Here is a 27,543-nt window from a genome sequence, read left to right on the forward strand (position 1 = left end):
TAGGTGTGAATGTGAGTGTGAATGGTTGTCTGTGTCTATGTGTCAGCCCTGTGATGACCTGGCGATTTGTCCAGGGTGTACCCCGCCTTTCACCCGTAGTCAGCTGGGATAGGCTCCAGCTTGCCCGCGACCCTGCGCAGGATAAGCAGTTACAGATAATGGATGGATCATTTATGCTAATGTATCCTACCCCTATTATCTTACAAGTGGCCACTTGCATGAACAATAAGAGCATGTGTTAAAGTGCATATTCTGGACCAATTTCATTTTTTTTTTTTTTAGATGAGAGGAGATGAAAGTATGTCCCTTTACACACTCATCCAGAAGTGTAATTTTACACAAGGCCATCTGTCTACAGCAGAAAAAAATAAAATAAAACGCGGCTGGAAAAATCCCAATGGAGTCTGGAGCCAGATTCGTGACGTCACCTGCGGAAGCGCCAGCAGGCTGCGAGAGCTTTGCACGGTTTCAGTGCACAGCCTGTGTAGACCAAGCGCTCCCATTTCTCTCTCATTGCCCGGTCTTTTGGGAAACGATGAGTACTAATTCCATCAAGATTGGTGTTGCTACACCCTCCTACGATACATCTGTTAACCATTTTAATAATTACGTGATAACATTGAAGAAATTTGCAGAAAACCACCAGGTCGTTTTCTCATAAACAAACCAGCGCTGACGTAGGATTCAGAGGGAGGCGTCCCGCACGTGACGTCACGAAAATCAATGTTTGCCGGGAAATCCAAATGCCAAGTTTTTTCAGAGGCGACCAATTCGCCTCAAATGGCTCGATTTCAACTGAATTTTTCTGGCATTGCGCAAGGTAAAAAAATTGCACAAAATGTGACAGATATTTGACCAAAGTTTAATATAAAATAGGAGAATTGCATTGATCTTGCTCCTGAATTTACCCGTGATGTGTGCTTTAAGCTGTTGACAAAAGTTGATTTTGAATGCCTGCCCAAGATTTCATCACGATCCATCTGATCCTTCTGGATTCATCACCACATCCTCACAGCCGGATTTTGTGTGCTCCTACACATCTCATCCTTCCGGATGTCATCCTAAGCTCACCGTATTGATTGGTAGAATCCTGCTGCTCAGGAGCAAGACCTCAATCTTGTTTTTCCTCCACCCACACTTTATATTTATAAAGCCTAACTTTCATCGACTACACTGTGAATCAGTGCGCTCACTATGGTAATTCAGGGTTTCATAAGAAAATTACATAATGTATACCACCTCGGAACATTTGCATCGATGTGTCACCCAACCTCCCTCTCTTTCACTGCTTTCAAACCATTTTCTCTTTCTTTTCTTAAGAACGGGCTCTCTGTTACCCTCGCTCTCTCAAATCGAGCTTAATTATCTGTTCTGTCCTAGTTCAAATCCGTCACGTTTTAGAGGCCATTTCCAGCATGTGCAGGTGAGAAGAGTGAGGCCTAAGACTATTTCAGATCGAGTGCAATCTCTAGCTTCGGTACAGCCGTGTGCATGCGGGCACACACACGGCGCAGGGTGGTAAGGCAATTATTCCACTTACAGAATCACTCTTGACAACAGACACTGAGTGCAGTTAATGGACACTCAAGTGTCTGAACGAACAACAGACTCTCGAAACACTACATGTCATGTTCAGCACACTTGTGCTCGAAACCCAACCTTCAGCCAAACAGCGAAGATAAATTGCCAGAAGATGAAGCTACCTACAAGACCAGAGGGTTGTTAGAATTAATCAATTATTCCTACTACTGAGTGGGAAATCCTATGAAGAACTCACATAATACTTTTCGTCATCCTCATTGTAGGCCAGTTTGACCACGCCATAAGAACCCTGGAGAGAAAACAAGACAACAGGAGTCAGACAAAACAGCTGAGGGGGAAAAAAAAAAAAAAAGTCTTACAGGTAAAACTACTGTAAGCGCACTCCTAATTAGCCAATTTGATTCATGTATTTGCTCTAAACTGAATTCATAACTAGTAGAACTGGCACTGCAATCAGGTTTCAAAATTGCACTTGGAATTTGGTTCAAATTTTAATTCACAGTTTTATAATTTTAAACCAACTCCGTTTCAGCACCTTTATTCAGCTGATTTCTCGGAGAGTTACACGAGAGCTCGTGATATTTAACAGTTATTCCATGAAATCAAGTCGAACATGAGCTGATAGCCGACGAGGCGTAGCACCAAGTTGTCTACAAGCCATGTAAGACGAGATTGAGTGGAATAACTGTTTTATTCTATCCATATTCACTGGATTTTGAGAAACAGAGCATTTTTATTTTCATTTTTTGCAAATTCGATAAATAACAAGAGTGCTCTGAGAGCACAATATCCCCCGCTGGCAACGATACCATACAGTAACTCTGGTAAAATGTGACTGAACCGAACGAAATTACAATATGCGTAAAAACTGAGGGAAGTTGATTTCAGAATGCAAGCACACCTTGATGAAATTGCCAAAGTACAAAGCTTGCTAATAATCAAGGGCATAACTCTGGTAAAATTGGCCCAAATTAAACGAAATTTCAACCTGTGTATAACTGGCATATAACAAAGCCTTTTGCCAAGTTTGGTGAAATTCCTCCACAAATTGTGAGAGGAGTTGATTTCAGAAGAATGTACGGTACGCCTTCACAAAACTGTCAAAGTACAAGTTATTTAATCAAGGGTCAAAACTCTGGTAAATTTTTCACAAATGAAATTAAATCGCAATATGCGTATTACCATCATATAACAAGGCCTTTTGCCCAGCTTCGAGAAATTCGTCCAAAAATTGTGAGAGGAGTTGATGTCGGAAGGCGAGCGCACCTTCATGAAATTGTCAAAGTATAAGTTTGTTAATCAAGGGCTGTAACTCTGGTAAAACGCGACCCAATTTAACGAAATTACAATATGCGTACTACCGACATATAACAAAGAATCCTGCCAAGTTTCATGAAATTCCTCCAAAAATTGTGATAGGAGCTGATTTCAGAAGGTGAGCACCCTTCCCAGGATGGATGGATGGAAATCGCCACGACACAATCCCCCTTCGGGCCTTTCGGCCAGCGGAGGATAAAAACTTTAGACAAAACATCTGACAAAATCATTTCCGCTTAGATGGACTTCTTAAAAACCTATCGATGGCTGCACGAATTGACTTTAGTGTTGGGTTTTTTTGTAAAAAGTGCCGTCTTGCTGTCATGCTGAGGTATAGAACAGCTTTACACATTTAATTCTAATTTATTTAGTAAACTTCTTTGAGCTTTTGAATCCGTCTAAAAAAATATTTTTTTCACTTTAGTTTTTATTCAATTTTAACATTTACAACAGACCAACAAGGAGCATCAACAACAAAAGGATATAATAATAATAAAGTAGTAATACTAATTGTCCTGTTGGGAGCTACATTCTTCTTTATCCATCAATTCTCGCAGTTTCGTTCTCTATATCAATTGTCTTTTCATTCATCTGTCGCTATCCAAGGTCCTCCAATTAGTCCACTTCAGCCACTTGTCTTCTAGCTGTGTTTCTTGCAATCTCAGACGGTGTGTCAGTTTTTCCATTGTATAGATTTCCTCTATTATTATTTCTATCCATTGTTTCCTGGTCGGAAGATCTACTTTGCCCCATTTCCTTGTTATCGCCTTTTTACTAGCTATTAACAGTATTTTTGTAAGGTACTTATCTCCTGCGTGTACATTGCCCTCTGTGGAATTACACGGATAGAGTACCGTGCAGCTCATGGGAATGCCATACCTCAGTATCTCTTGCAGAGTTACATGTACAATTCTCCAAAACACCTGTATCTCATGGCATTTCCAAAATACATGTGCATGGTCTGCATTTAATATTCCACATTCTCTCCAACATGGTAAGTCTACATTCAGATGTTTACTCTCGACCTTGGGTGTGATAAAAAAAATTAGATTTTTCCAGGAGAATTCCCTCCATATCCGCGAATTGGTGGATGTTTGATGTATTTTCCACATATTCTGCCACTCATCGTCTGAGATTTTTGTGTTGAGCTCCAATTCCCATTTTTTCTTTTATATAATTAGTTGAATTTTTGTTTATTGTCAATTTTTGGTACAGTGAAGATATTATTCTGACTTTTGTGCCTTTATACGTATTGATTATGATTTGGATCACACCATTCACTACTATGGAGGGACCCGCCCTGATTTCCTTCCTGTAGTAATCCCTTATTTGTAAGCATCTATAGAATTCGTGTTTACCCAGATCATATTTGTCGCTCAAATTCTGGAAACTCTCCATCTCCCCATCTCTCTCTAGAGTACACCATGCTGTAATTCCCTTAGTTTCCCACTGTTTAAATCTCTTGTCGTATGTGGCCGGTTTAAAGTTACTATCAAATGCAACCCACCTTAACAGATTAGGCCAAAAAAAATATTACCTTTGTTTCGGGTTTCCCGACTGACCCATTGAAATGGAGCCGACTGTGCATGTCTAAATGCCAAAATATGAAAAAAAAATAATTTCTGTTTCGGGTTTCCCAACCGACCCTGAAATTAGCTGGCAAATCTAACTATTTTATCAGATTTTCTAAAACATACACATTGGCAAATAAAAACGAAATGCTTATCAAACATTTCACCAAAGTTAGACTGGAATATCGCTGGCGCCATATTGAGGCTGTTCCAGCGCACCAACCAATCAGCGTCCACGTTACATACGGGACGGGAAGTTGCTGTTGCTAGCGCGAGAAGATGGACGCCATGATGGATGGCGAGAATGTTGTTGTCAATATTTTACAAGATTCTTGCAAACACGGAGGAGGACTGAACATATTTCATGTTTTGGATACCCGTAAAACATTTGAAGATATTGAATCGGACTTTGCATGTTTGTCAACAACAAATCTGGAGATATCGATGTCAGAATCAGCTAAAGGGCCATGGACAACTTTGGATAACACTGACCAAATGTACAGACAGCCACTTAAAAATGTGTTCGGTGTTTTCAAGAATCTAAAAGTTTTGAAGTTGAAATGTATACAAAATGACTGTTTGTTTTTTTAAAGATTTTTTTTTTTGGACTTTTTTTTTTTTTTTTGCCTCTACTGGACAGGACAGTGCAGAGACAGGAAATGAGCGGGAGAGAGAGACGGGGAGGGACCGGGAAATTACCCCAGGTCGGAATCGAACCCGGGTCCCCGGACCCACGGCATGGCGCCCCAGCCACCCGAGCCACGACGCCCCACAAAATGATTCTGAAGCAGCTGCTGAACCCCCAAACAAGATAGCACAGACCAATGCATTTGATATCATGATGAAAGCTACATCCCATCGTGCCAATTATTCTCTGCCCAGCAAAAAAGTTGCCAGGTAAGGTGGTCTATTGATGCCAAGATAGATTATTTTTGGACAGAAAAAATCTGCAATTTATCAGAGTTAATTCAGGACTGTGACAGCATCAAAACTCAGTTAAATCTTTTCATGACATGGTTCATTGCTTGTTTAGAAGGGTCCCATCTGCATCTCATCATTGCTGAGGAGTGTGCTCCCATCACCCAATCAAGCATCCAGCCAGAGCAGGTCATGATATATTTTACCATATTAACATGCCATTGTTGTGCGTCATGCCTGATGTAAAGACTCTCGTCTCTGCGAGCCTACCACACAGATATAATACTTGTCATTTTTAGGGCATACCTAACAACGTGTTTTCTTTCTCTCTCTCTCTCTCTCTCTCTCTCCCCCCCCCCCCCCCCCCCATCTGTCCCTCTGAGTTACATGTTGATCCTGGGATTGAGATGCTGGCCTCTTCTGCCCCTCGGACCTGCTTGATCCATCCTGGTGCCCTGTGTCTGGTCGGAGTTTTATCGCCCCACTCCTGTGAAGGACGGCCCCATGAGGACAGTTGAGGGTTATACCTGTTAAAACTGTTAATATTATAGTCAGGCTGTCTGTTGTTGCCCAAATGAGGATGGGTTCCCTTTTGAGTCTGGTTCCTCTCGAGGTTTCTTCCTCATGTCGTCTGAGGGAGTTTTTCCTTGCCACCGTCGCCACAGGCTTGCTCATTGGGGATAGATTAGGGATAAAATTAGCTCATGTTTTAAGTCGTTCAAATTCTGTAAAGCTGCTTTGCGACAATGTTTATTGTTAAAAGCGCTATACAAATAAACTTGATTTGATTTGATTTATTCTACTTGTTTTTGGCTGATGTTCGCCAACCATTCATACAATTTTATTTATTCATTTTTTAAAATTAATAATCGATATTTGGCGTCAAGAATCGATGCAGTATATCGTGAAAGTTAGTATCGTGATGCATTGTCATGATGATTATTTTGCACACCCCTACTTACTATCCTTCTTTATCCCATGTTTTTTAACGATTCTAAACCATCATTCCAAAGTAAACAACGTAATCGGATCTAGTTGTTTCTTTATTTTGTTGTATACTTCTTTATCTCCAATCCCATTCTGAATTGGGTGCCCTCTGAACTCTTTTTCCATGTCTTTCCACTTAGCTGTGTAGTCTGGTTGACACCAGCATATCAAATATCTAAGCTGGGCTGCATAGAAATATTCCCTGAGTTTTGGGAGACCCATTCCCCCTCTGTCTTTTGGCAGCTGGAGAGTCCCATACTTAATTCTGGGTTTCTTGCCTGCCCATATAAACCTTGATATCATCCTGTCCCAGGTCTCAAACTGGGTTTGCGGGATCTCTAGAGGTAAAGAATGAAACAGATAAAGAAGCTTGGGTAGTACATTAATTTTAATTATTTCAATCCTCGAACTGAGATCTAGTGTCAGAGTGGGCCATTTTTGAATATCTTTTTTTTTTTATCTCGTGTTATTTTGTCGTAGTTTTCTTTATATAGTTTTGATAATCCTTTGGTAATGGAGACCCCCAGATATTTAAAGTGCCATTCCACCATTGGATGTATTCTTTGGCATAAAATACAATATATTTTATGACAACATGACTAGACAGAGAAATCTTTTAGCTTCAAAATGATATATCCAACATAATTTTTTGACAACGACAAGTATATTAATTTTGCGACCAAAGTCACCTACCCTTTTAATTTCCGCGCGGTAGTGAAACGTGATGTCATCGGCAGGTTCCCCTTCTTGTGTACCACGTCACGTGTGACGTGGCACGGATTATCGGCAATGGCGGATAGAACGCGATTTCCACTTGTCGATTGCTGTGCCGATATTCACCATCGACCGTCTCCTTTGGGCATCACTTGCTATTTTCCTTCGCTTCTTTTCCGAAGCTGACAATCGCGTTCTATCCGCCATTGCTGATGATCTGTGCCACGTCACACGTGACGTGGTACACAAGAAGGGGAACCTGCCGATGACATCACGTTTCACTACCGCGCAGAAATTAAAAGGGTAGGTGACTTTGGTCGCAAAATTAATATACTTGTCGTTGTCAAAAAATTAATGTTGGATATATCATTTTGAAGCTAAAAGATTTCTCTGTCTAGTCATGTTGTCATAAAATATATTGTATTTTATGCCAAAGAATACATCCAATGGTGGAATGGCACTTTAATTTTCTTTCAACTCCAATTAAGATCAAAAGATTCCTGTATCTCTCTCGGTGGCGTGTAGTTAAGCGATAACACCTGCGTTTTTGAGATATTAATTTTATATCTCGAGAGGTGTCTATAGGTTTCTAAAAGTTTCATCAGTACTGTGAGTGATTTAGAGGCTGTCCACACGGCAACGGATTCAGGTGAATCTGATAAAATTGTTTATCGTTTCGGCCTGGCGTCCACACGGCACCGGCGTTTTGGGTGCCCCAAAACGAGAACGGTTCCAGAGTGGAAAAATCTGGCAACGGCGCCGTTGCGAAGTCGTCTGGATGAGTAGAACGGATTTGTTTACGATGACGTCACAACCACATGACTAGAACAAGCAGCACTCTCGCTGTTTTGTATGAACCACTGCATTGCATTCACTTTTGTATACAGCTTTTCCTTTAAATAAACAAGTAACTGAACCATTTCTTGAATTTCTTTTTTTTTTGGATAAGACTGCTTTTCAAAATGTTCACACACACAATAAGAAAATTAAGTTATATAAAACTATGCACACTAATAAAACTAATTTGTACACACAGAAGGTACGATTTCCTCACGTAGTCGCAGCCATCTTCTTCTTGTTGTTGTGTGCTTGTTCCTGTGAGTGCTTCACGCCGGGTAGAAGAAGGGGTTTATGCGCATGCGTCCTACTTCTATTGTTCTGGTGTCTCCGATGGGACCGTCTTACAGCACACGTAGAGGTGTGGCATGTGTATTGCATCGTTTTCAGCAAGCGTTGCCATATGTACCTGATATTTTACTGATCCGTTGCCCATGTGGACTCGATATTTTTTTTTAATAAAATCTCGTTGCTGTTGTCGCGTGGATGTAGCCTTAGTTGGTTGCTCTAAGGCGGCGATGACGTCATTAGCAAAAAGTCCTATTTTATGTTCTGCTCCATTTACCGTACCATAACTCCCACTAGTTCTGTATTCTGGCGGACTGCCTGTGCCAGCGGTTCCACGAAAAGGGCGAATAAAGTGGGTGACAGGCAACATCCCTGTCTGGTTGACCTCTGTAAATTAATTTTGTTAGTCAGATTTCCATTTATCTTGATTCTAGTGGTGGGCAGTTGGTATAGAGTCTTTATACATTGTACCGATTTACTATTAAATCCCAATCGTTCTAACACTTGATACAAGTATCTCCAATTTACACAGTCGAATGCTTTCTCAGCGTCTATGCCTACTAATATAGTGCTTTGTTTTTTATATTGAGCTTGAGCTATAATGTGCAAGGTTCTTCTGAGGTTATCCTGCGTTTGTCGCCCTGTTTGGTCTTCCTCTATAATTTCTGTTATGAAGGAGTTCAATCGTTTTGAGATGATTGTTGTATATATTTTATAATCTACCTTTAGTAATGAGAGAGGTCTATAATTCTCACAGTTCTCTTTATCCTTCCCTTGTTTGTGAACGACTGTAATTATTGCCTCGGTCCACGATGGTGGCATTTTATTATTTTTAAGTGTCCAATTAAAAGTGGCCAGGAGTAACTGTGCTAACTCTTCTTTAAATATTTTGGACCACTCTGCTGGGTATCCATCGCTACCTGGAGATTTATTGCTTTTTAACGTACTTATTGCGTCACTCACCTCTTCTATTGTAATGTCAGCCGTTAACATGTCATTTTGTATATTACCGATGGATGGTAGGTCCAGTGAATTTAGAAATACTTTCATTTCTTCTTCATCTGCAGATTCAGGCTGTGTGTACAGTATAATTCCTCATAATATCGTTGAAATATGTTCTCTGTATCTTCTGGGTTGTGAGTTAAGTCCCCTGTACGGGGGTCTCTGATTTTACATATATTATTTATTACTTGTTTTCGTATTCGTTTCGCTAACAGTTTAGTGGCCCTCGGGCCTGTCTCATAATAGTTCTGTTTCAAGAACTTGCTCTTTTTTTCAACTTCATCTGATAATAAGTCATTTATCTTCGTTTTCAATGACCTAAAACAAATTTTAATGCTTAAAGATGAAGGATGTAAACAAACCGGCGAAACGACAGGAGCGATTTGTGAAAAATGCTATAATATTTCTTGCGGGGGAGGGGGCTATAGCAGCTGATAGCCTAGTAGTAGAGTAACCAATCAGAGCGCGTGATTACTCATATCCAGTGAATGTGGATAGAACAACAATAATTTTGTATAAAGTTTTTATTTATCAAATTTGCAAAAAATAAAAAAAATATTCTGTTTCTCAGAATCCAGTGAATGTAGATAGAATAAAACAGTTATTCCACTCAATCTCATCGTACATGGCTTATAGCCAACTCCGCTCTACGCGCCTCGTCGGCTATCAGCTCATGTACGACTCGATTTCATAGAATAACTGTTAAATATACTCGATATTTTTGGACTAATCATGTCTCAGGATGAATTTAGGGGAGGATGAAGGACTGGCTCCAGAATCTGCAAGCTAAAGAGCAAACTCATCTTATGTTACTGAAGAAAAAAAAAATAGCTTGAGGTTCAAGGTGTAAGAAATCCTGGAGAATATGACGAAGAAAATCAAGATACTGAAATGAAAATTTGACCATATAATATTCTCTTTGGATGAGCTTTAATTTTCATCATGAATAGATGGGCTGAATTTTAAATCAAATCAATGCATAAAACTCACTCACCTTCCCGATTTCACTCTTCAGTTTGTACTGGTTAAGCTGGATACAGTCCTGAGAGAGAGAGAGAGAGAGAGAGAGAGAGAGAGAGAAAATTACAACGAGGAAAAAAAAAAAATCAGATCACTGCATGATATGAGATTCATTCGTTTTCTTTGCTGCTTATAACCGGTAAGCTGGACATTGGTTGAGAGGTGGGGTTCACTCTGGACAGGTTGCCAGTCTATCACGAGTCAAACACCGAGAGACAGACAGCCATTCACACTCACATTCACACACACGGGCAATTTAGAGCAGCCAGTTGACCGAACCCACATGTTTTTGGACTGGGGGAGGAAACTGTAACACCAGGAGGAAACCAGGCTTGTAGTACTCAAGTCCCGGACTCTGATTCGAGTCCAATTCGTGCCCTAATTTTAAGGACTCGTGACTTGACTTGGACTTGAGCACTGATGACTCGGACTCGTAAATTGGAGATGAGGACTCAGATTTCTTCTTTATTTTTTGTAACATGCCATAATAATTTCGCAGAAGATATTTATATCTACGAGAATGCACATTCACCTGTTCATACGTCATGTTCAGGAACAAACTAACATTAATGGCGCTAAAATGCCTGGAGAGAAGCGCCTAGGATTGTTCGCTTTGCTTATACAGACTTCTCGTGCAGTGGGGAAAATGCACTGCTCTGTGTTCCATATGTAGAAGAACTATCGAGGAGACTACGGGGACAACCTCGAACTTCAATCGTCGTTTGGCAAGACTACATGCTAGCGTTAACCCTCTCTCATGTTATTTGCCCTGTTGATAGTGGGCGGGGCTTGTGTTGGACTCCATCCATCATCTGTAGCTGCTTATCCTGTTCTACAGGGTCGCAGGCAAGCTGTCCCAGATGACTACGGGCGAGGTACACCCTGAACAAGCCGCCAGGTCATCGCAGACAAACAACCATTCACACTTACGGTCAGTTTAGAGCCACCAATTAGCCGAACCTGCATGTCTTTGAACTGTGGGGGAAACCGGAGCAGACAGACACAGGAAGAACATGCAAACTCCACGCAGAAAGGCCCTCGCTGGGCTTGAACCCCGAACCTTCTTGCTGTGAGACGACAGTGCTAACCACTACACCACCGTGCCACCCTTGTGTTGGACTCGACTCGAAATTTTCTTTAATGACTTGGACTGGAACACTGGGGACTCGAGACTGGACTTGGACGAGGTTTACTGACTCGACTACAACACTGGAAGAAAACCCACACATGCACACGAAGAACATGCAAACTCCATACACAACCCAGGATTTCTAAAAAACACAAGATGGAGAAATCACTACTCTGATCCTAAATTTCAGTAAAATATTCCAATCAGATATTTGTCTGTGCGCAATAAAATCCCATCTTTGTAAACTGATTTGTCATCTAATGCTATTATTGGTATAGCTGTTACAACGTTAATATTGCAATTGCTATTAATCCTGTTCTGTTTATTTGGCACAGAGGCAGAAAGTCAGAGAGAGAGATTTAATTAAGACAACAAGCATCTCCGCGTTCATGTTATAATTAAGCAGTTAGTAAAAAGATTACTTGCATATTCCAGAAACAGAGACTAACATGATCTGCAAATCCACAGGCAACTTGCGAAAGCTGTAGCAAATCATAAAAACTCACCCCGGCACTGCCTCAGTAGCAGGAATTTGTTTCATCATTATCTCAATATTTGCAATTCTGATGCATCTCAGAAGCCTGCAATAGGACAAACGAGTCCTCTATAAGCATCCTGACCAATATCACATGTTCAACGTGAGCGTTCATATGGAGGGTTTTAAAGAACCAGGCAAATCTGTGTTTCACAACGGATTGGATTTTAGTTCGCACAAGGTGTATAGAGATCTTGCAGTCACGTGACCGGAATGTAAACAGCCGCCATCTTGTCGGTAAAAAACACCGCTGAATACTGCTGCACTCGTATACAAAATGGATCAATTTCAACCAACGGACTACACGGCTCATTTTTCTAATGAACAGATAATTAGATATATGTCTAAAATAAACGACCTACAGATTAGTGACCCTTATCGATTACCGGACGGAGTTTTCACGACCGTGTCAGTGGATATTGAACTGCCAGCGGAATACCCAGACGTGTATAATTACCTCATTAACTTTCCCTCGCTGTTCAGTGGTGAAGCACTGCGTGCTTATAAATCTCTGGACAGTTATCTTTACAGAAATTCAGGATTTGTCAGCCGCCCTCAGATGTGGCATCTTGTAAACAAGAAAATAACAATCCTCATTGGACGGGTAAGTCACTTAAGTATTGAGTATAGCACTGACCAGCCGATTATAGAATAGAATAAGGTAATTCCAGCTGCAATTCCAAATCGTCCATCTTGTTTACCATGGATCTGGCGTTGGAGAGGTAGAGGTTTGGCAGTGGAGATTTGAGTGGCTGTTTTCTGAGCTTAGTCAACAGGCCGGCTCTGCCTGCAGCCTCGCTTTTGCTTCCGCTCCCGACGCCGCCTCCTTCGCCTGCCAGACCCGATAACAATCCACAGAGACCCCGCTGGTCTCGCTATCTCGTCCGGAATGTTGTGCATGCGATGGAAATCGCTACAAACCGTCATTTTCTGCTGCAAACCAATGTCCAGTAAGTCCATACGGTTGTAGTGGATATTGAAGTCCGGTAAAGGAGAACAACACGTAAAAATACACACAAAAAACATAAAAAACATGCACAGGTAGGGAGAGCTTGTAGCCGCAGCCGTTGTAGTAGAATTGTATATAGTAGGGTTTTCCAGAACAAAAGGTAGAAGTAGAACCAGAAGTAGAAGGCGGAAATACAGTATGGCGTTTGACCGACAAGATGGCGTCTGTTACAATCTGGATCGGCTGTGACGTCACATGCAAGATCTCTATTCCAATCACAATGTGCGATAATATAATCACAGCGCTCATGTGCAGCCCTGTGAAATACAACAGAAATGCTTTCACGTGTCATCAGAAAGAGAAAGAAAGATCGAGAGATGAAACAAAGCAGGCCTATGATCAATTTTGTCACAGTACTTGATTTTAAGTGCTTGGGCAGCATGGTGGTGGAGTGGTTAGCACTGTCGCCTCACAGCAAGAAAGTTCTGGGTTCGACGGGGGCCTTTCTACGTATGTGGAGTTTGCATGTTCTCTCCATGTCTGTGTGGGTTTCATCTGGGTGCTCTGGTTTCCCCTACAGTCCAAAGACAGGCAGGTTCGGTAAAAATACCCAGCCATTGGGGTTGCATAAGCCAGTGCATACTTGGTGCTGGTCCCAAGCCTGGATAGACTGGGGAGGGTTGCGTCAGGAAGGGCATCCGGTGTAAAACTTATGCCAAATCAAATCTGTGCAACAGATCTGCTGTGGAGAAGACGACTTGATTTTAAGCACTTCTAAGGTTTCTGAGAGGGGCGGCATGGTGGTGTAGTGGTTAGCGCTGTCGCCTCACAGCAAGAACGTTCTGGGTTCGAGCCCAGTGGCCGACGAGGGCCTTTCTGTGCAGAGTTTGCATGTTCTCCCCGTGTCTGCGTGGGTTTCCTCCGGGTGCTCCGGTTTCCCCCACAGTCCAAAGACATGCAGTCAGGCTAACTGGCTACTCTAAACCGCCCACTGGAGAGGGATGGGCTCCACCAAGTTTAAATACCCTAGACACACCAATGATGGACTGTTAAAATGTCATCAGTGGTGCCCCAATGTTCCTTGCCAACTATGGGATGACAAAGAAGAATGTTTTTGAGATCTTTTGCTCAGTGCTTTAAAATCAGTCTTTAATACAATTAAAAAAAAACTAGATAGAACTTGACGCCAACGGTGTCGATGGGGATGCCTCCGCCCAGTAGACTACACGCCTTATTAAGTTGTGACTTGGGGATGGACATTTGACCTCACAGTAATCTTGACCTGGTGAAATTACTTGCATTAGCCTTGGAGATATTGTGTTCACAAGGTTTTCGGACAGACATTTGACCTCACAGTGACCTTGGCCTTAGACCTTTTGATCTCAAAATCTAATCAGTTCATGTTTGTCCCAAAGCGCACAAATGGTGAAAAGTTTGGTGAAATTCCTTTCATTAGCCTTTGAGATATCGCGTTCACAAGGTTTCGGGACGCACGGACGGAAAACATCCCGTAAACATAATGCCTCCTGCACCTTATGGTGGCGGAGGCATAAAAACCAATAGAAACAAACACACACACACACCTTTATTCTCATCTCATCTCATTATCTCTAGCCGCTTTATCCTGTTCTACAGGGTCGCAGGCAAGCTGGAGCCTATCCCAGCTGACTACCTTGACTACCTGACTATGGCCAAGTTTACATTAGACCGTATCTGTCTCGTTTTCTTCGCGGATGCACTGTCCATTTACATTAAAACGCCTGGAAACGCCGGGAAACGGGAATCCGCCAGGGTCCACGTATTCAATCCAGATTGTGTCTGAACCGGTGCTGTGTAAACATTGAGAATACGCGGATACACTGTGCTGAGCTCTAGCTGGCGTCGTCATTGGACAACGTCACTGTGACATCCACCTTCCTGATTCGCTGGCGTTGGTCATGTGACGCGACTGCTGAAAAACGGCGCGGACTTCCGCCTTGTATCACCTTTCATTAAAGAGTATAAAAGTATGAAAATACTGCAAATACTGCCCATTGTGTAGTTATGATTGTCTTTAGGCTTGCCATCCTTCCACTTGCAAGTGGTAAGTGACACGCATGCCCGACATGCACTGAGATCACACACACAGCGGCTCAGTCCCAAATCACTGCTCGTGCACTTCACTCGCGCGCTCTGTGTGCTGCGCAGGACCGGAGTGCGCACCCTCCAGAGGGCACTCGCTGTTCAGGGCGGAGTGATTTGGAGCGCAGGATGCCTGCGGAGCCGAGCGTATCCGTGTATTGGCGTTGCTGTGTGCACGTGAATCGTGTATTGGTGTTGCTGTGTGCACGCTAATCGTTTTAAAAACGTTAATCTGATGATCCGCTGATACGGTCTAATGTAAACCCCACCTATGTCCCACCTTTATTCTATAGGGACTTAAATATGCGTAGTGAGTCAGAGTGTAACAGTACACTGTGACAATGCATTACACATAAAATTGGTCACAAAACTACATTAAAACAGGTTAAAAAAGCTCTTCATTAGCTTTTAACCAACACCAGCCCCACACCACTGCGATCTACACTGCCCGAGAAAGAGGTCTGAGAACTCTGGCATTTCAACTGACTTTGGAACTGTAATTGGACACCTCAGGTAGTGTTGAGATGCTAATTACGTTTCAAATCCGTCTTTTCCCGCACACATCATAGACTTTGCTTCCTCAATCAAAAATTGTTGGGAGAATTTATACATTTAAGAGATGGTGAACCTGTAGGGTGGGCCTTATATGGAGGAAATTTTTCACATTATTCAATCTGAAATGCTCACCCTTCAGATTTGTTTGGTTATGAAAGAAAACTAACTTGTCTAAATTTGGAACATTTTTTTTTTTTTAATAATTATTAGAGGTTGCTCAAGCCTTCTGAAATATTGGACAACAGCATGTCAAATTACCAATACATCGCCCTGTTTGCAATGCAGGTGTAAAGAATAAAATGTTTGTCATAAGCAGAGGTGGGCAAAGTACCCAACTTCATTACTTAAGTCAAAGTACAGATCCCACTGGTCAAATGTTACTCCGATACAAGTGAAAGTTGTCCAGTCAAATTTTTACTAAAGTTAAAGTACTGAAGTACTTGCTTTTAAAAATACTTAAGTATTAAAAGTACATTTTCTGTCAACGCATTGTTGTATTATTGCCACAACGCTTACAAAACCTAATGCCGCTATCAAGAACCGAAATGTAAATTCACAAAATGAACGCATGATACCGGTATGCCATCATGGTGGTTTAAAGTGCATATCACGGGTAAATTCAGGAGCAAGATCAATGTAATTCTCCTATTTTATATTAAACTTTGGTCAAATATCTGTCACATTTTGTGCAATTTTTTTTTTTTTACCTTGCGCAATACCAGAAAAATTCAGTTGAACTCGAGCCATTTGAGGCGAATTGGTCCGCCTCTGAAAAAACTTGGCATTTGGATTTCCCGGCAAACACTGATTTTCGTGACGTCGCGTGCGGGACTCCTCCTTCTCAGGGCCGTAACCAGGATTTTTCAAATACCGAGGTCAAACATTGCGATACATCTTATTTGCCAAAAAAAACCCCGTCCTAATATGGTGACTTTTCATACATCTTGGAAACGAGTCAAAATCACAAGCCCAACAAGGAGATGAACATGTAGGTGAACATGTTTATTTTAACAATTTCAAAACTGCACGATCACAACAATATGCAGCATCCTCAGATGGAGAGTACCGTAGCCAGGGGTGTTTTTTTCCCCATTCAGCACTATATCTCAGAAGCCTTTTCCCAAATTGACGCTGGGGGTATTTATACTGGTCCCTACTCCATCTACCCTGAAGAATGTTCTTTTTCTCCTCATCTGTGTAGGAACTTTTGTTTTTATAGCTTGCCGGATCATGGATGGACAAACTTGTACTTGGAGTTTCTTGATCTTCACCTGTTATTTCCCTATCTTTATCTCCTGATTCTGTTATCTCTTCCTCTCATGACTCAGTTCTTCCCTGTTCTTCCTCTACTGGCTCTGTTCTTCCCTGTTCTTCCTCTACTGGCTCTGCTCTTCCCTTCTCTTCCTCTCCTGGCTCTCTCTCTTCAACTTGCTGATCCTCACCCTCTCCAGTGTCCTCTATTTGATTTTAAAATATTATTATTATTACTATTATTATCATCTATTATTATCATCATTATTACTACTATCATTATTATTGGTGATCGGAGGAGGAGCTGTGAACGCGGCTGGGCTGTTCATGATTGACAGAAAGCAGTCAGAGGTGGTACATCATGTTGTAAATAAAATGTGAGCATAATAAGTTTGCTACCCGTTTTCATTTCCATTCGAAAATACAACCAATGATCAAAACAATAGTGTCTTGTGTTCACGTTCGCCTATAGTCTGGTAAGTTAGCAAAATAGCTCAAGTCTCGTCAGCACCCAATAACTTCATAAAACAACAGGTCACGACTGTCCAGCCTTTTCTGATCTGAAACGCACCAAATCAAATCGAGACGAGAGAATAAAAGAGTTTGTGCCGCCTGGAAAACGAAAATCCTATCTATAAGTGGCTTCGACTGTTGTTGCTTGAAATGCTAATTAAAATTGCACTGTTAATGATCATAAGCATTCCGGCACATAACTGTCAGTGACTGGCAAAATTAACTCACCTTCTTCCCTCTTTCTTTTTCTCTCACTTGTTGACTTTCCAGAGCTGAGTTTGGTTTGTTTTAGTGTAGCAGACTTCATTTTATGTCAATTTTCAGATTCCACGACTAATTGACAAACTGACTGGCTGCGGAGTCGGACCTTGATGAGAACACTTCTCAACTCTTGTATATCCCGTGGTGCTTAGCTGACTATCGCGAGGCTGCCTAATATGAAATGTTTCCAATGTCGGATATTTCAGCTTCGTTTAAAAATGATTATGTGGACTTTATTTTTAGACAAACAAATGAGAACAGGGGGATGCAAGCTGAATTTAGAATTTTCCACCGATCAAAGTCAGAACGATTTTCATCATATATTAATTTCACATTTCTGAGTGAAAAAAAAAAATACCGTGGGAAAAAAAAGCCGAGGACATGACCTCGGTGTCCTCAATGGTAGTTACGGCCCTGCTCCTTCTGAATCCTACGTCAGCGCTGGTTTGTTTATGAGAAAACGACCAGGTGGTTTTCTGCAAATTTCTTCAACATTATCGCATAATTATTAAAATGGTTAACAGATGTATCGTAGGAGGGTGTAGCAACACCAATCTTGATGGGATTAGTACTCATCGTTTCCCAAAAGACCGGACAATGAGAGAGAAATGGGAGCGCTTGGTCTACACAGGCTGTGCACTGAAACCGTGCAAAGCTCTCGCAGCCTGCTGGCGCTTCCGCAGGTAACGTCACGAATCTGGCTCCAGACTCCCTTGGGATTTTTCCAGACGCGTTTTGTTATTTTATTTTTTTCTGCTGTAGACAGATGGCCTTGTGCAAAATTACCCTTCTGGATGAGTGTGTAAAGGAACATTCATATAAAAAAAACAAACAAAATTGGTCCAGAATATGCACTTTAACGTTACGCTAGCTAGTCAGTGAAACTCCACCTGACACTAGCAAACTCTTTTCAAACTCGAAATTATATTGGGTAGCTAACGCTACTAGAAAAGAGAGATTTCTACATTGTTTATTTGGAAAGATTACGCTAAAACATATTTTTGAAAGGACTTCAGAAAAGTTAACATTATTCATCTTAGCGTAACTCTGTTTTTACATGTTAACTAACAGCGTCCAAGTTAACTAGCTATGAGTAAACGTTAGCCATGAACAAGGCGACGGCAATGTGGCAGGCAAATCCATAGAAAGTCATTTGATTAACCATACCTGCATAGGTATGTTTGCAACGTTATCGCTAGCTCTAAAAGCACAGACAACTTCACTGCAAGCTTTCTCTTGGAATAAAACGTTTATATACCTCAATATGCTTCCGCAGGTTGGATGGCGAGTTTTGTCGGCCGTGATGTGGTTTGTTTTCGGCAAACAAAGCAAACATTTAAAATGAAACAAATCTTTAATCTTTTCAGAAAACATGGGCTCTAGGTATGCCCATGAGTGTGTGCGTTCCCCAGAAGAACAGCCTCCTTCCATTCTGCCATCAACTGATCGTGTTCAAATAACACTGCTGAGAAATCATTGAACTTGATTTTATAGTCTACGGACGTGACGTGACGAGTCTGGTTAACACCAGACCATATCAACGATTGTGCAAAGCAGCATGGGATTTCCCAGGCTATGACGTGACCCTAGTGATTACTGATTGACTGTTTCAGTGTTACCTGCGAAAAAACCAATCACGTTTTAGAAAAGAAAAGAAAAAGACATCCACTTTCAAAGCTGCTTCATAGTAACGAGGACCTTGATAGAAATGTAGTGGAGTGAAAAGTACGACATTTGTCTTTCAAATGTAGTGAAGTTAAAGTCAGAAGTTTCCAAAAAAAAATAACAAGTAAAGAACAGATACTCAAAAAGTGTACTTAAATACAGTACTCAAGTAAATGTACTTCATTACTGTCCACCTCTGGTCATAAGTAATAACGTTTATTTATTTATTGTACTTGAAAAAAATTATGGTATACAACAAAACATTCTGAATAATGTACAAGTCACTGAGTTTTCTGGAGTGGCAAGGCAACATTTTTCCAGGTTTTCTAGGATTTTGAGTCACTGCACCAGTATTCACACTGGGGGATTTTTCTCAGTGGTCTTGGACAACTTGAAGCAAATACTGTTTTTGCTCTTCATTGGTGGTAATCAGTGCATTGTATTCTTTGATCAGAGCCACCCCTCGTTCTGCTGTGTTATGAACAACCTTCAGATTTTGCACAATCGCAAATGCTGCCTTGTTGTCGGCTCGGTTGTCCCAAGTTTCTGGATCAGCCTTAAAAAACCTTGTTCAATGGTAGCTGCTGCACTTGCCCGGATGGTCTTCTTTAAGATCTTGTGGTGAAAGAACACACTTAGAACTTGCTTCTTTAAAGCTCCTAGGCAACGGTTTGAATTTTATGCATATTTGAAACTTTACAAGTTAAAAATCCCTCTGTAATTTTCTTCTGGTCCCAAGAAGTATTGTTAATAAGTAATAATTAAAATAAGTGCGGATCGCGGCGAATTTCTGTTCAGCTATTTTCGTGACCACTCGGCACGTGACGTCATTTAAGCCAAACAAACCTCTTGAGTTGAGTCCACTTCCGTTTACTTGCATTGCCGTTCGGCTTGAGTGCAGACGTGCGTTCAGGAATTTCCAAAGAAAAACATGCCTTATTGTTGTGCAGTGAATTGTAACAACGGGACCGGTTCAGGAAGAAGAAGTTTTTACCTTTTTCCAAGAGAGAAGAGGCAGAGAGAGTGGATTGGCTTTTTCCGAAAAAGGAGAAGAGGCGGAGCGAGAGGATTGGCTTTTTCCGGAAAAGGAGAAGAGGCGGCGCGAGTGGGTTGGCTTTTTCCGGAAAAGGAGAAGAGGCGGCACGAGTGGGTTGGCTTTTTCTGGAAGAGGAGACGAGGCGGAGACAGTGGATTGTGTGCGTGAAGCCAGAGGGTTGGCTTTTTCCGGAAGAGGCGAGGAGGCGGAGACAGTGGATTGTGCGCGTGAAACAAAATCAAGCAGTCAAAGAAGAAACGGAGCAGCAACGCTCAAGCAAAAAGGAGAAGATTGGAGGCAAACATTTTTACTTTTGCTTGCAATTGACAAGTCAAGAATCCTGAGGGATCCTGTACAATCATTGTGGAAATGAGACAAAGGGATATTTCCTCGCTTAGAGTCAGCTATAAATAGTATAATGCCGTGGATGGCAGGCTAATGTGGCCTACCAGCGCACTGTCAAGTAATCGTTACCTATATCCACTAGGGAGGGAGGTTTAATTATTCTTCAAAAGGTCTCTTACTTAGTATCACGACGAAAGTAAGAATTTATCGTAACTACCAGGATAAATCGTTTGGGCGCGAGTCTTGAGGTCCGGGGTCACCGTGATCAGAGTCGGCCGAGTCGCTGTCCGATTCCGAGGCCGCACGGTCAAACCAGTGAGCCACGTTCACCGATTGCTTCACAACGGCCATAGGTTCATACATGTATGGTTTCACCTCTCGATATTCAATTTGGAGAGTTCCTATTTCAAAATCGCTATCAGACATCAGACAACCACTCACGACCAAAGATCGTACACGTGTGCTCGGTTCGCAAGTAAACACAGAACTGCTCCCGGTCTGTTTGGCTTAAATGACGTCACAACGGCGGTCCCCTGGCGGTGAAAGTGCGCATAAGTGAGATGTAAACAAACCTTCGGAAATTGGGCAAAACAGTACATTTTAACCGGTTTATTCAATTTTAGGGTGCAAATTAGACACTAGGAAGATTGAATTCGTTTTTGGGTCGTTCTTCTAGACAATAAAGTTGATGTTCTACGTTTCACCTCTGACCGCTGCCGAGGACCTTTAAAGGCAGTTTGCTTCCAGTTATTTCACTTTCCACACTGACAAGTAACCACACAAGATTTATTTCTAGTTGCAATCGCCAAGTCAGCCATTGTGCAGTCACAGGTTAATCAGTGGCAACGAACAGTACTGTCTGTGCAACTGAGATCAGATCTTTTCTAATTCTTTAGTCTTGATCTATTTCACAGACAGATAGAGGTTGTCATGGAGACGTTTAAATTATTATTTTTTTAATTTCAGTCAAAACAGTGTCAATACAGTCATTAAAAGAATACATTGCGAATGACTGACTATCAACCTATCATTTTAAATTTCAAGGTCATTGAGCAACCTCTAAATGTTTATATATTCCCTTAAAATCTCATCTCATCTCATTATCTGTAGCCGCTTTATCCTGTCCTACAGGGTCGCAGGCAAGCTGGAGCCTATCCCAGCTGACTACAGGCGAAAGGCGGGGTACACCCTGGACAAGTCGCCAGGTCATCACAGGGCTGACACATAGACACAGACAACCATTCACACTCACATTCACACCTACGCTCAATTTAGAGTCACCAGTTAACCTAACCTGCATGTCTTTGGGGGAAACCGGAGCACCCGGAGGAAACCCACGCGGACACGGGGAGAACATGCAAACTCCGCACAGAAAGGCCCTCGCCGGCCACGGGGCTCGAACCCGGACCTTCTTGCTGTGAGGCGACAGCGCTAACCACTACACCACCGTGCCGCCCTACACAAAATTCTATTTAATTTAATGGAACATATTGATGGGGTGAGAGTGGATAATTAAATATATCACAAAATAAGGACCACCCTAACCTGTAGTACATTTTATTTACAATATTAAACCTCTGTTCAGCGCTATTTGAGTTTTATACAGAAAAAAAAAAAACACATTGCTTTGCATGGTTTATGATTCAGAAATGAAAAAAGGGAGTCTTTTTAGTCATAAATTTCCTTCATTCAAATTTTGTTCAAAATATTCTGAGAAACAAATTAAAGTTAGGATTGTAAATTGAATAGAATCATGACCAGTGTGCATCATTACACCCGTAATAGTGAGGATTTAATAGCAAAATTGCACCAGAGCGCTACTCAGGGTCAAACTGTCTTAAAACAGAGGCATGTCTCATTCATGTGTGATTCTGGTCTTGAACTTAATCACATTCCCCTTGTATGATATCGGCTTGAACAAGGAGGAGTATTAGGTCCAGCACCACTGTCTGACAGGTTCATGCAAACACAAACACAATGTGTCATGCTGAAACGTACGTTTCTGTCTCGGAAATCAAAGCCAATATTAAATACATGAATACGTCACGATAAAATAATTCATAGTCTCCTCCATTTAAAGCCCATGAAAGTTTTGTTTTCCCTTTTCCATGCAGTGAGCATCACAGGAGGCAGCAATTTAATCTGAATGCAACATGAGAGTGCTTAGTCAGCTGATCTTTCAAAATGTGGGTGCAGGAGAGTGAGTCACAATAAAATATGTTTATTAATAATTCAACAACTCCAAATAGTGAATTGAAAGCATGATAAAAAAAAATGCCTATATTCCAATGCAACTTCACCAGCTAGATTTAGTATCCTGGAGTTTCATTAAGTTGTTCACACTATTAACTGTTTTTGCAATAGGAAAAAAAAAAAGCTAAATAGAAGCCATATTGTATACACTGAAAGAAAAGTACAGTGATTAACGTGATCATTACACGTAACCATCCATTAAAGGCCTGAATCAAATCATATGGAATCAGATTCATAGTGAACTGAAGTGCATCAAGTTGTTGCTTATATAACTATCTTTTGTTTTTTTTAACCACATCATGATATTTTGCATATGATGCCTGAATATCTGAAAGAGGGCGATTCACTCGCCTAATTTCACCAGTAAATAGGATATTTTTCTTTCATTGACAGAATTTAGGAGGCTACTTACATTACGTCGGAGGTGGGCAAAGTACCCAACTTCATTACTCAAGTCAAAGTACAGATCCCACTGGTCAAATGTTACTCCGATACAAGTGAAAGTTGTCCAGTCAAATTTTTGCGAAAGTTAAAGTACTGAAGTACTTCTCATCTCATCTCATTATCTCTAGCCGCTTTATCCTGTTCTACAGGGTCGCAGGCAAGCTGGAGCCTATCCCAGCTGACTACGGGCGAAAGGCGGGGTACACCCTGGACAAGTCGCCAGGTCATCACAGGGCTGACACAGACAACCATTCACACTCACATTCACACCTACGGTCAATTTAGAGTCACCAGTTAACCTAACCTGCATGTCTTTGGACTGTGGGGGAAACCGGAGCACCCGGAGGAAACCCACGCGGACACGGGGAGAACATGCAAACTCCACACAGAAAGGCCCTCGCCGGCCACGAGGCTCGAACCCAGGACCTTCTTGCTGTGAGGCGACAGTGCTAACCGCTACACCACCGTGGCACCCGTAGGACTATTAATGCAGCAATATATTTCATCCATCATATTAGTCTTTCATTTTTTCATCTTTAACCATCTCTTGATTTAATGTGTTGCATCATATTTGACAGCTGACTAAGGGCGTATTCACACCTACGTTGTTTGGTCCGGACCAAACGAACCAAATTTCCCTTGGTCCGGATCTTTTGGGTTGGTCTGAATACAAACCACCGAACTCTGGTCCGGACCAAACAAGCGGACCGAGACCGAGCTGCAAGGTCGGACTCGGTCCGGACCAAAGGAACCCTGGTGCGGACCTTTTGGAGGTGTGAAAGCAGACCGGACCTAATCCGACAATTTAGCTTTTTTTGTACCTCGGGACCTTCCGTCGTTTGTCGAGCATTATGGGAAACAGAGTCTTGACACTCCACCGCAAAGCGCGAACACTGTTTTGGTTGTCAAGGGAACCTTACAACAGTCATTCAGTCATTCAAACCAGTGGTAGGCTAGACTACAGAGTACAAAAAATGAGTAGGGGGCAAACGTGGGCCGAGGAAGAAACACGTACCCTTGTGGATATATGGGCAGATGTCCACATATCTGAGCTTTTGGAGAGAACACACAAAAATGCCGACGTGTTTGCTGTATTCAGTGAGAAAATGAAGGAGAAGGGGTTCACGCGCTCCCCAGAACAATGTCGGCTAAAAGTGAAGAAACTCCGTCAGACCTACATTAAAATCAGGGACATTCTTTCAAAAAGTGGCGGTACTAGCGACTTGCATGAAGAGCCAGAACTGTCACAACCTGATGTGCGCTCATCAGTGCCATCCTCCATGACTACTTTTGAACTTAACGCTTTGTGCGCGTGTCATCTCTGACCAATGGCTGAACGACCTCAGGGCGCGTGGCTTTGTTGACAGATTTTGGTCTGCTTACTAAAATGTACAGTGTGAAAGCGAACCGCACCAAAATCTCATCTCATCTCATTATCTCTAGCCGCTTTATCCTTCTACAGGGTCGCAGGCAAGCTGGAGCCTATCCCAGCTGACTACGGGCGAAAGGTGGGGTACACCCTGGACAAGTCGCCAGGTCATCACAGGACCGACGCATAGACACAGACAACCATTCACACTCATTCACACCTACGGTCAATTTAGAGTCACCAGTTAACCTAACCTGCATGTCTTTGGACTGTGGGGGAAACCGGAGCACCCGGAGGAAACCCACGCGGACACGGGGAGAACATGCAAACTCCACACAGAAAGGCCCTCGCCGGCCCCGGGGCTCGAACCCAGGACCTTCTTGCTGTGAGGCGACAGTGCTAACCACTACACCACCGTGCCGCCACCGCACCAAAATGAAATAATAAAAAAAAAACATTTGGTTAGGACCAAAGCAAGTGAACTATCGAACTATCCTGGTCTGAATACACCCTAATAACCATTTTCTTCTTCCGTCCTGTCATGGCAGCACTGAAAGTGGTCAGTGCCAAAGTCAGCACCAGACTATGCTTCTGGATTATACTTCCCAGATCGTACCACAGCCTACAAACATGGCCACCATGAACTACAATGTCCATGCACCGCAGACCGCCACGTCCACAGTCACCAGACTGCACACCTGTTTTCAGTTTTGCCCTCTGATCAGTCAGTTTATTTCAACCCCAGTTTCTGTGCGTTTCTTTGCCTTGCTTTCATTATCTATTCCTATGTTATGGTTGCTCTATGCCTTGCATTCTAGCTGATGTTCATGGTTTTCCTTTATTTCACATACTTGATTTCCAGCTTATTTAATAAAAGAATTCTACATTTGGGCAGCACGGTGGTGTAGTAGTTAGCACTGTCGCCTCACAAAAAGAAGGTTCTGGGTTCGAGCCCAGCAGCCGGCGAGGGCCTTTCTGTGCGGAGTTTGCATGTTCTCCCCGTGTCCGCGTGGGTTTCCTCCGGGTGCTCCGGTTTCCCCCACAGTCCAAAGACATGCAGGTTAGGTTAACTGGTGACTCTAAATTGACCGTAGGTGTGAATGTGAATGGTTGTCTGTGTCTATGTGTCGGCCCTGTGATGACCTGGCGACTTGTCCAGGGTGTACCCCGCCTTTCACCCGTAGTCAGCTGGGATAGGCTCCAGCTTGCCCGCGACTCTGCGGGATGGATGGATGGATGGATGGATGGATTCTACATTTGTATCCACCTCCGTGCCCCTTACCTGACAAGCCTGCATTTTCTATCGCTGATATTTTGGGTTTAAAGGCAAGTGTTTGTATTAGAAAGCTGTGCAACCTGACTGAATTAGAGGGGGAAAAAACGCTCTGTGTAAATATTCACATGACTCTCCATACGGCTCTTTAATTAACACAACTACGAGTGTTTAGTGTTGAGATATAGTTCCGTCCTCAGTAGGTTACTCTGACTTTAGAAACTCAAAGGATTCTGAAACATAATAGTTTATGATTAAACTGTTTTTACCTCAGCTGACTACGGGCGAAAGGCGGGGTACACCCTGGACAAGTCGCCAGGTCATCACAGGGCTGACACATAGACACAGACAACCATTCACACTCACGCTCAATTTAGAGTCACCAGTCAACCTAACCTGCATGTCTTTGGACTGTGGGGGAAACCGGAGCACCCGGAGGAAACCCACGCGGACACGGGGAGAACATGCAAACTCCACACAGAAAGGCCCTCTCTGGCCGCTGGGCTCGAACCCGGACCTTCTTGCTGTGAGGTGACCACTACACCATCGTGCCACCCCATAGTCAGCCGGGATAGGCTCCAATTTGCCTGCGACCCTGTAGAACAGGATAAGCAGCTACAGATAATGGATGGATGGCTGGATAGATGTTTTTGCCTCCTGGTAATTATTTTCTTTGAGATGCAACAGCGACAATTTTCACCTTCAGTGGTTTAACACAACACACACACACACTAATGCTCACCCTGTCTGTAGCAGTATGTTGTTACAGGTTAATTAATATTCAAATATTGCATCTTTTAAATCATTATATTAAGTCACTTTAAAGGAATCTGAGTGTCCTGGCCTGTGAAAATACAAAAGGCTAACGATTGCGATGCATAATGTTTATTCATAGAGGAGTTGTTTTTTAGGCTACTTTCTGAATAATACAACCCATATATTTATACAATATCAGTCAAAAAAGTTTGGCCACACCTTCAAATTCAATGGCTTTTCTTAATTTTTATGAATGTCACTTCATGTCTTAAATTAATTATGTCATTTCTCTTTACATAATATGGATTACTACAGCTGTGGTGTTGAATAGGGCTGTTTACTGTGTTATTATTTACTATTTGATCTCAAGCACATTAAGGTGGTGTTTACATTAGACCGCATCAGCGGATCATCAGATTAACGTTTTTAAAACGATTCGCATGCACACAACAACGCCAATACACAATTCGCGTGCACACAGCAACGCCAATACACGGATACGCTAATCACATGACTAATTAGACGGCACGTCACATGATTCCAGTGCATATCGGGCATGCGCAAGTCACTCACCACTTGCAAGTGGAAGGATGGCAAGCGAACACCTTCTCCAGCAGATAAACACACCTGGCTGTGATGTTCATGTTCTCACTGAGTTTAAGCGCCTGAAGGAGGTAAATAAGTTGAAATGTGTAAATAAACCTCAGTGCGGCTCAGTGCTTCCTCCTGCGCTCCAAATCACTCCGCCCTGAACAGCGAGTGCCCTCTGGAGGGTGCACACTCCGGCCCTGCGCAGCTCACAGAGCACGCGAGTGAAGCGCACGAGCAGTGATTCGGGACTGAGCCGCTGTGTGTGTGATCCCAACGCCAGCGAATCAGGAAGGTGGATGTC

The 27,543-nt window shown here is 42.4% G+C and overlaps 1 protein-coding gene across 5 annotated transcripts in view; it reads right to left on the bottom strand.

Annotated features, from left to right (window-relative positions):
* Positions 1-27,543, bottom strand: part of camkk1a (calcium/calmodulin-dependent protein kinase kinase 1, alpha a) — a 314,395-nt gene that overhangs the window by 138,359 nt on the left and 148,493 nt on the right. For all 5 annotated transcript variants that reach the window (XM_060912105.1, XM_060912109.1, XM_060912106.1 and 2 more), the window contains 2 exons: positions 10,171-10,218; positions 1,778-1,831 (listed from right to left, as the gene is read on the bottom strand). In XM_060912105.1, the coding sequence (XP_060768088.1) occupies positions 1,778-1,831; positions 10,171-10,218 (102 nt within the window). The remainder of the gene's footprint in view (positions 1-1,777; positions 1,832-10,170; positions 10,219-27,543) is intronic.

The sequence above is a fragment of the Neoarius graeffei genome, chromosome 28, assembly GCF_027579695.1.
Source record: "Neoarius graeffei isolate fNeoGra1 chromosome 28, fNeoGra1.pri, whole genome shotgun sequence".
Lineage (NCBI taxonomy): Eukaryota > Metazoa > Chordata > Actinopteri > Siluriformes > Ariidae > Neoarius > Neoarius graeffei.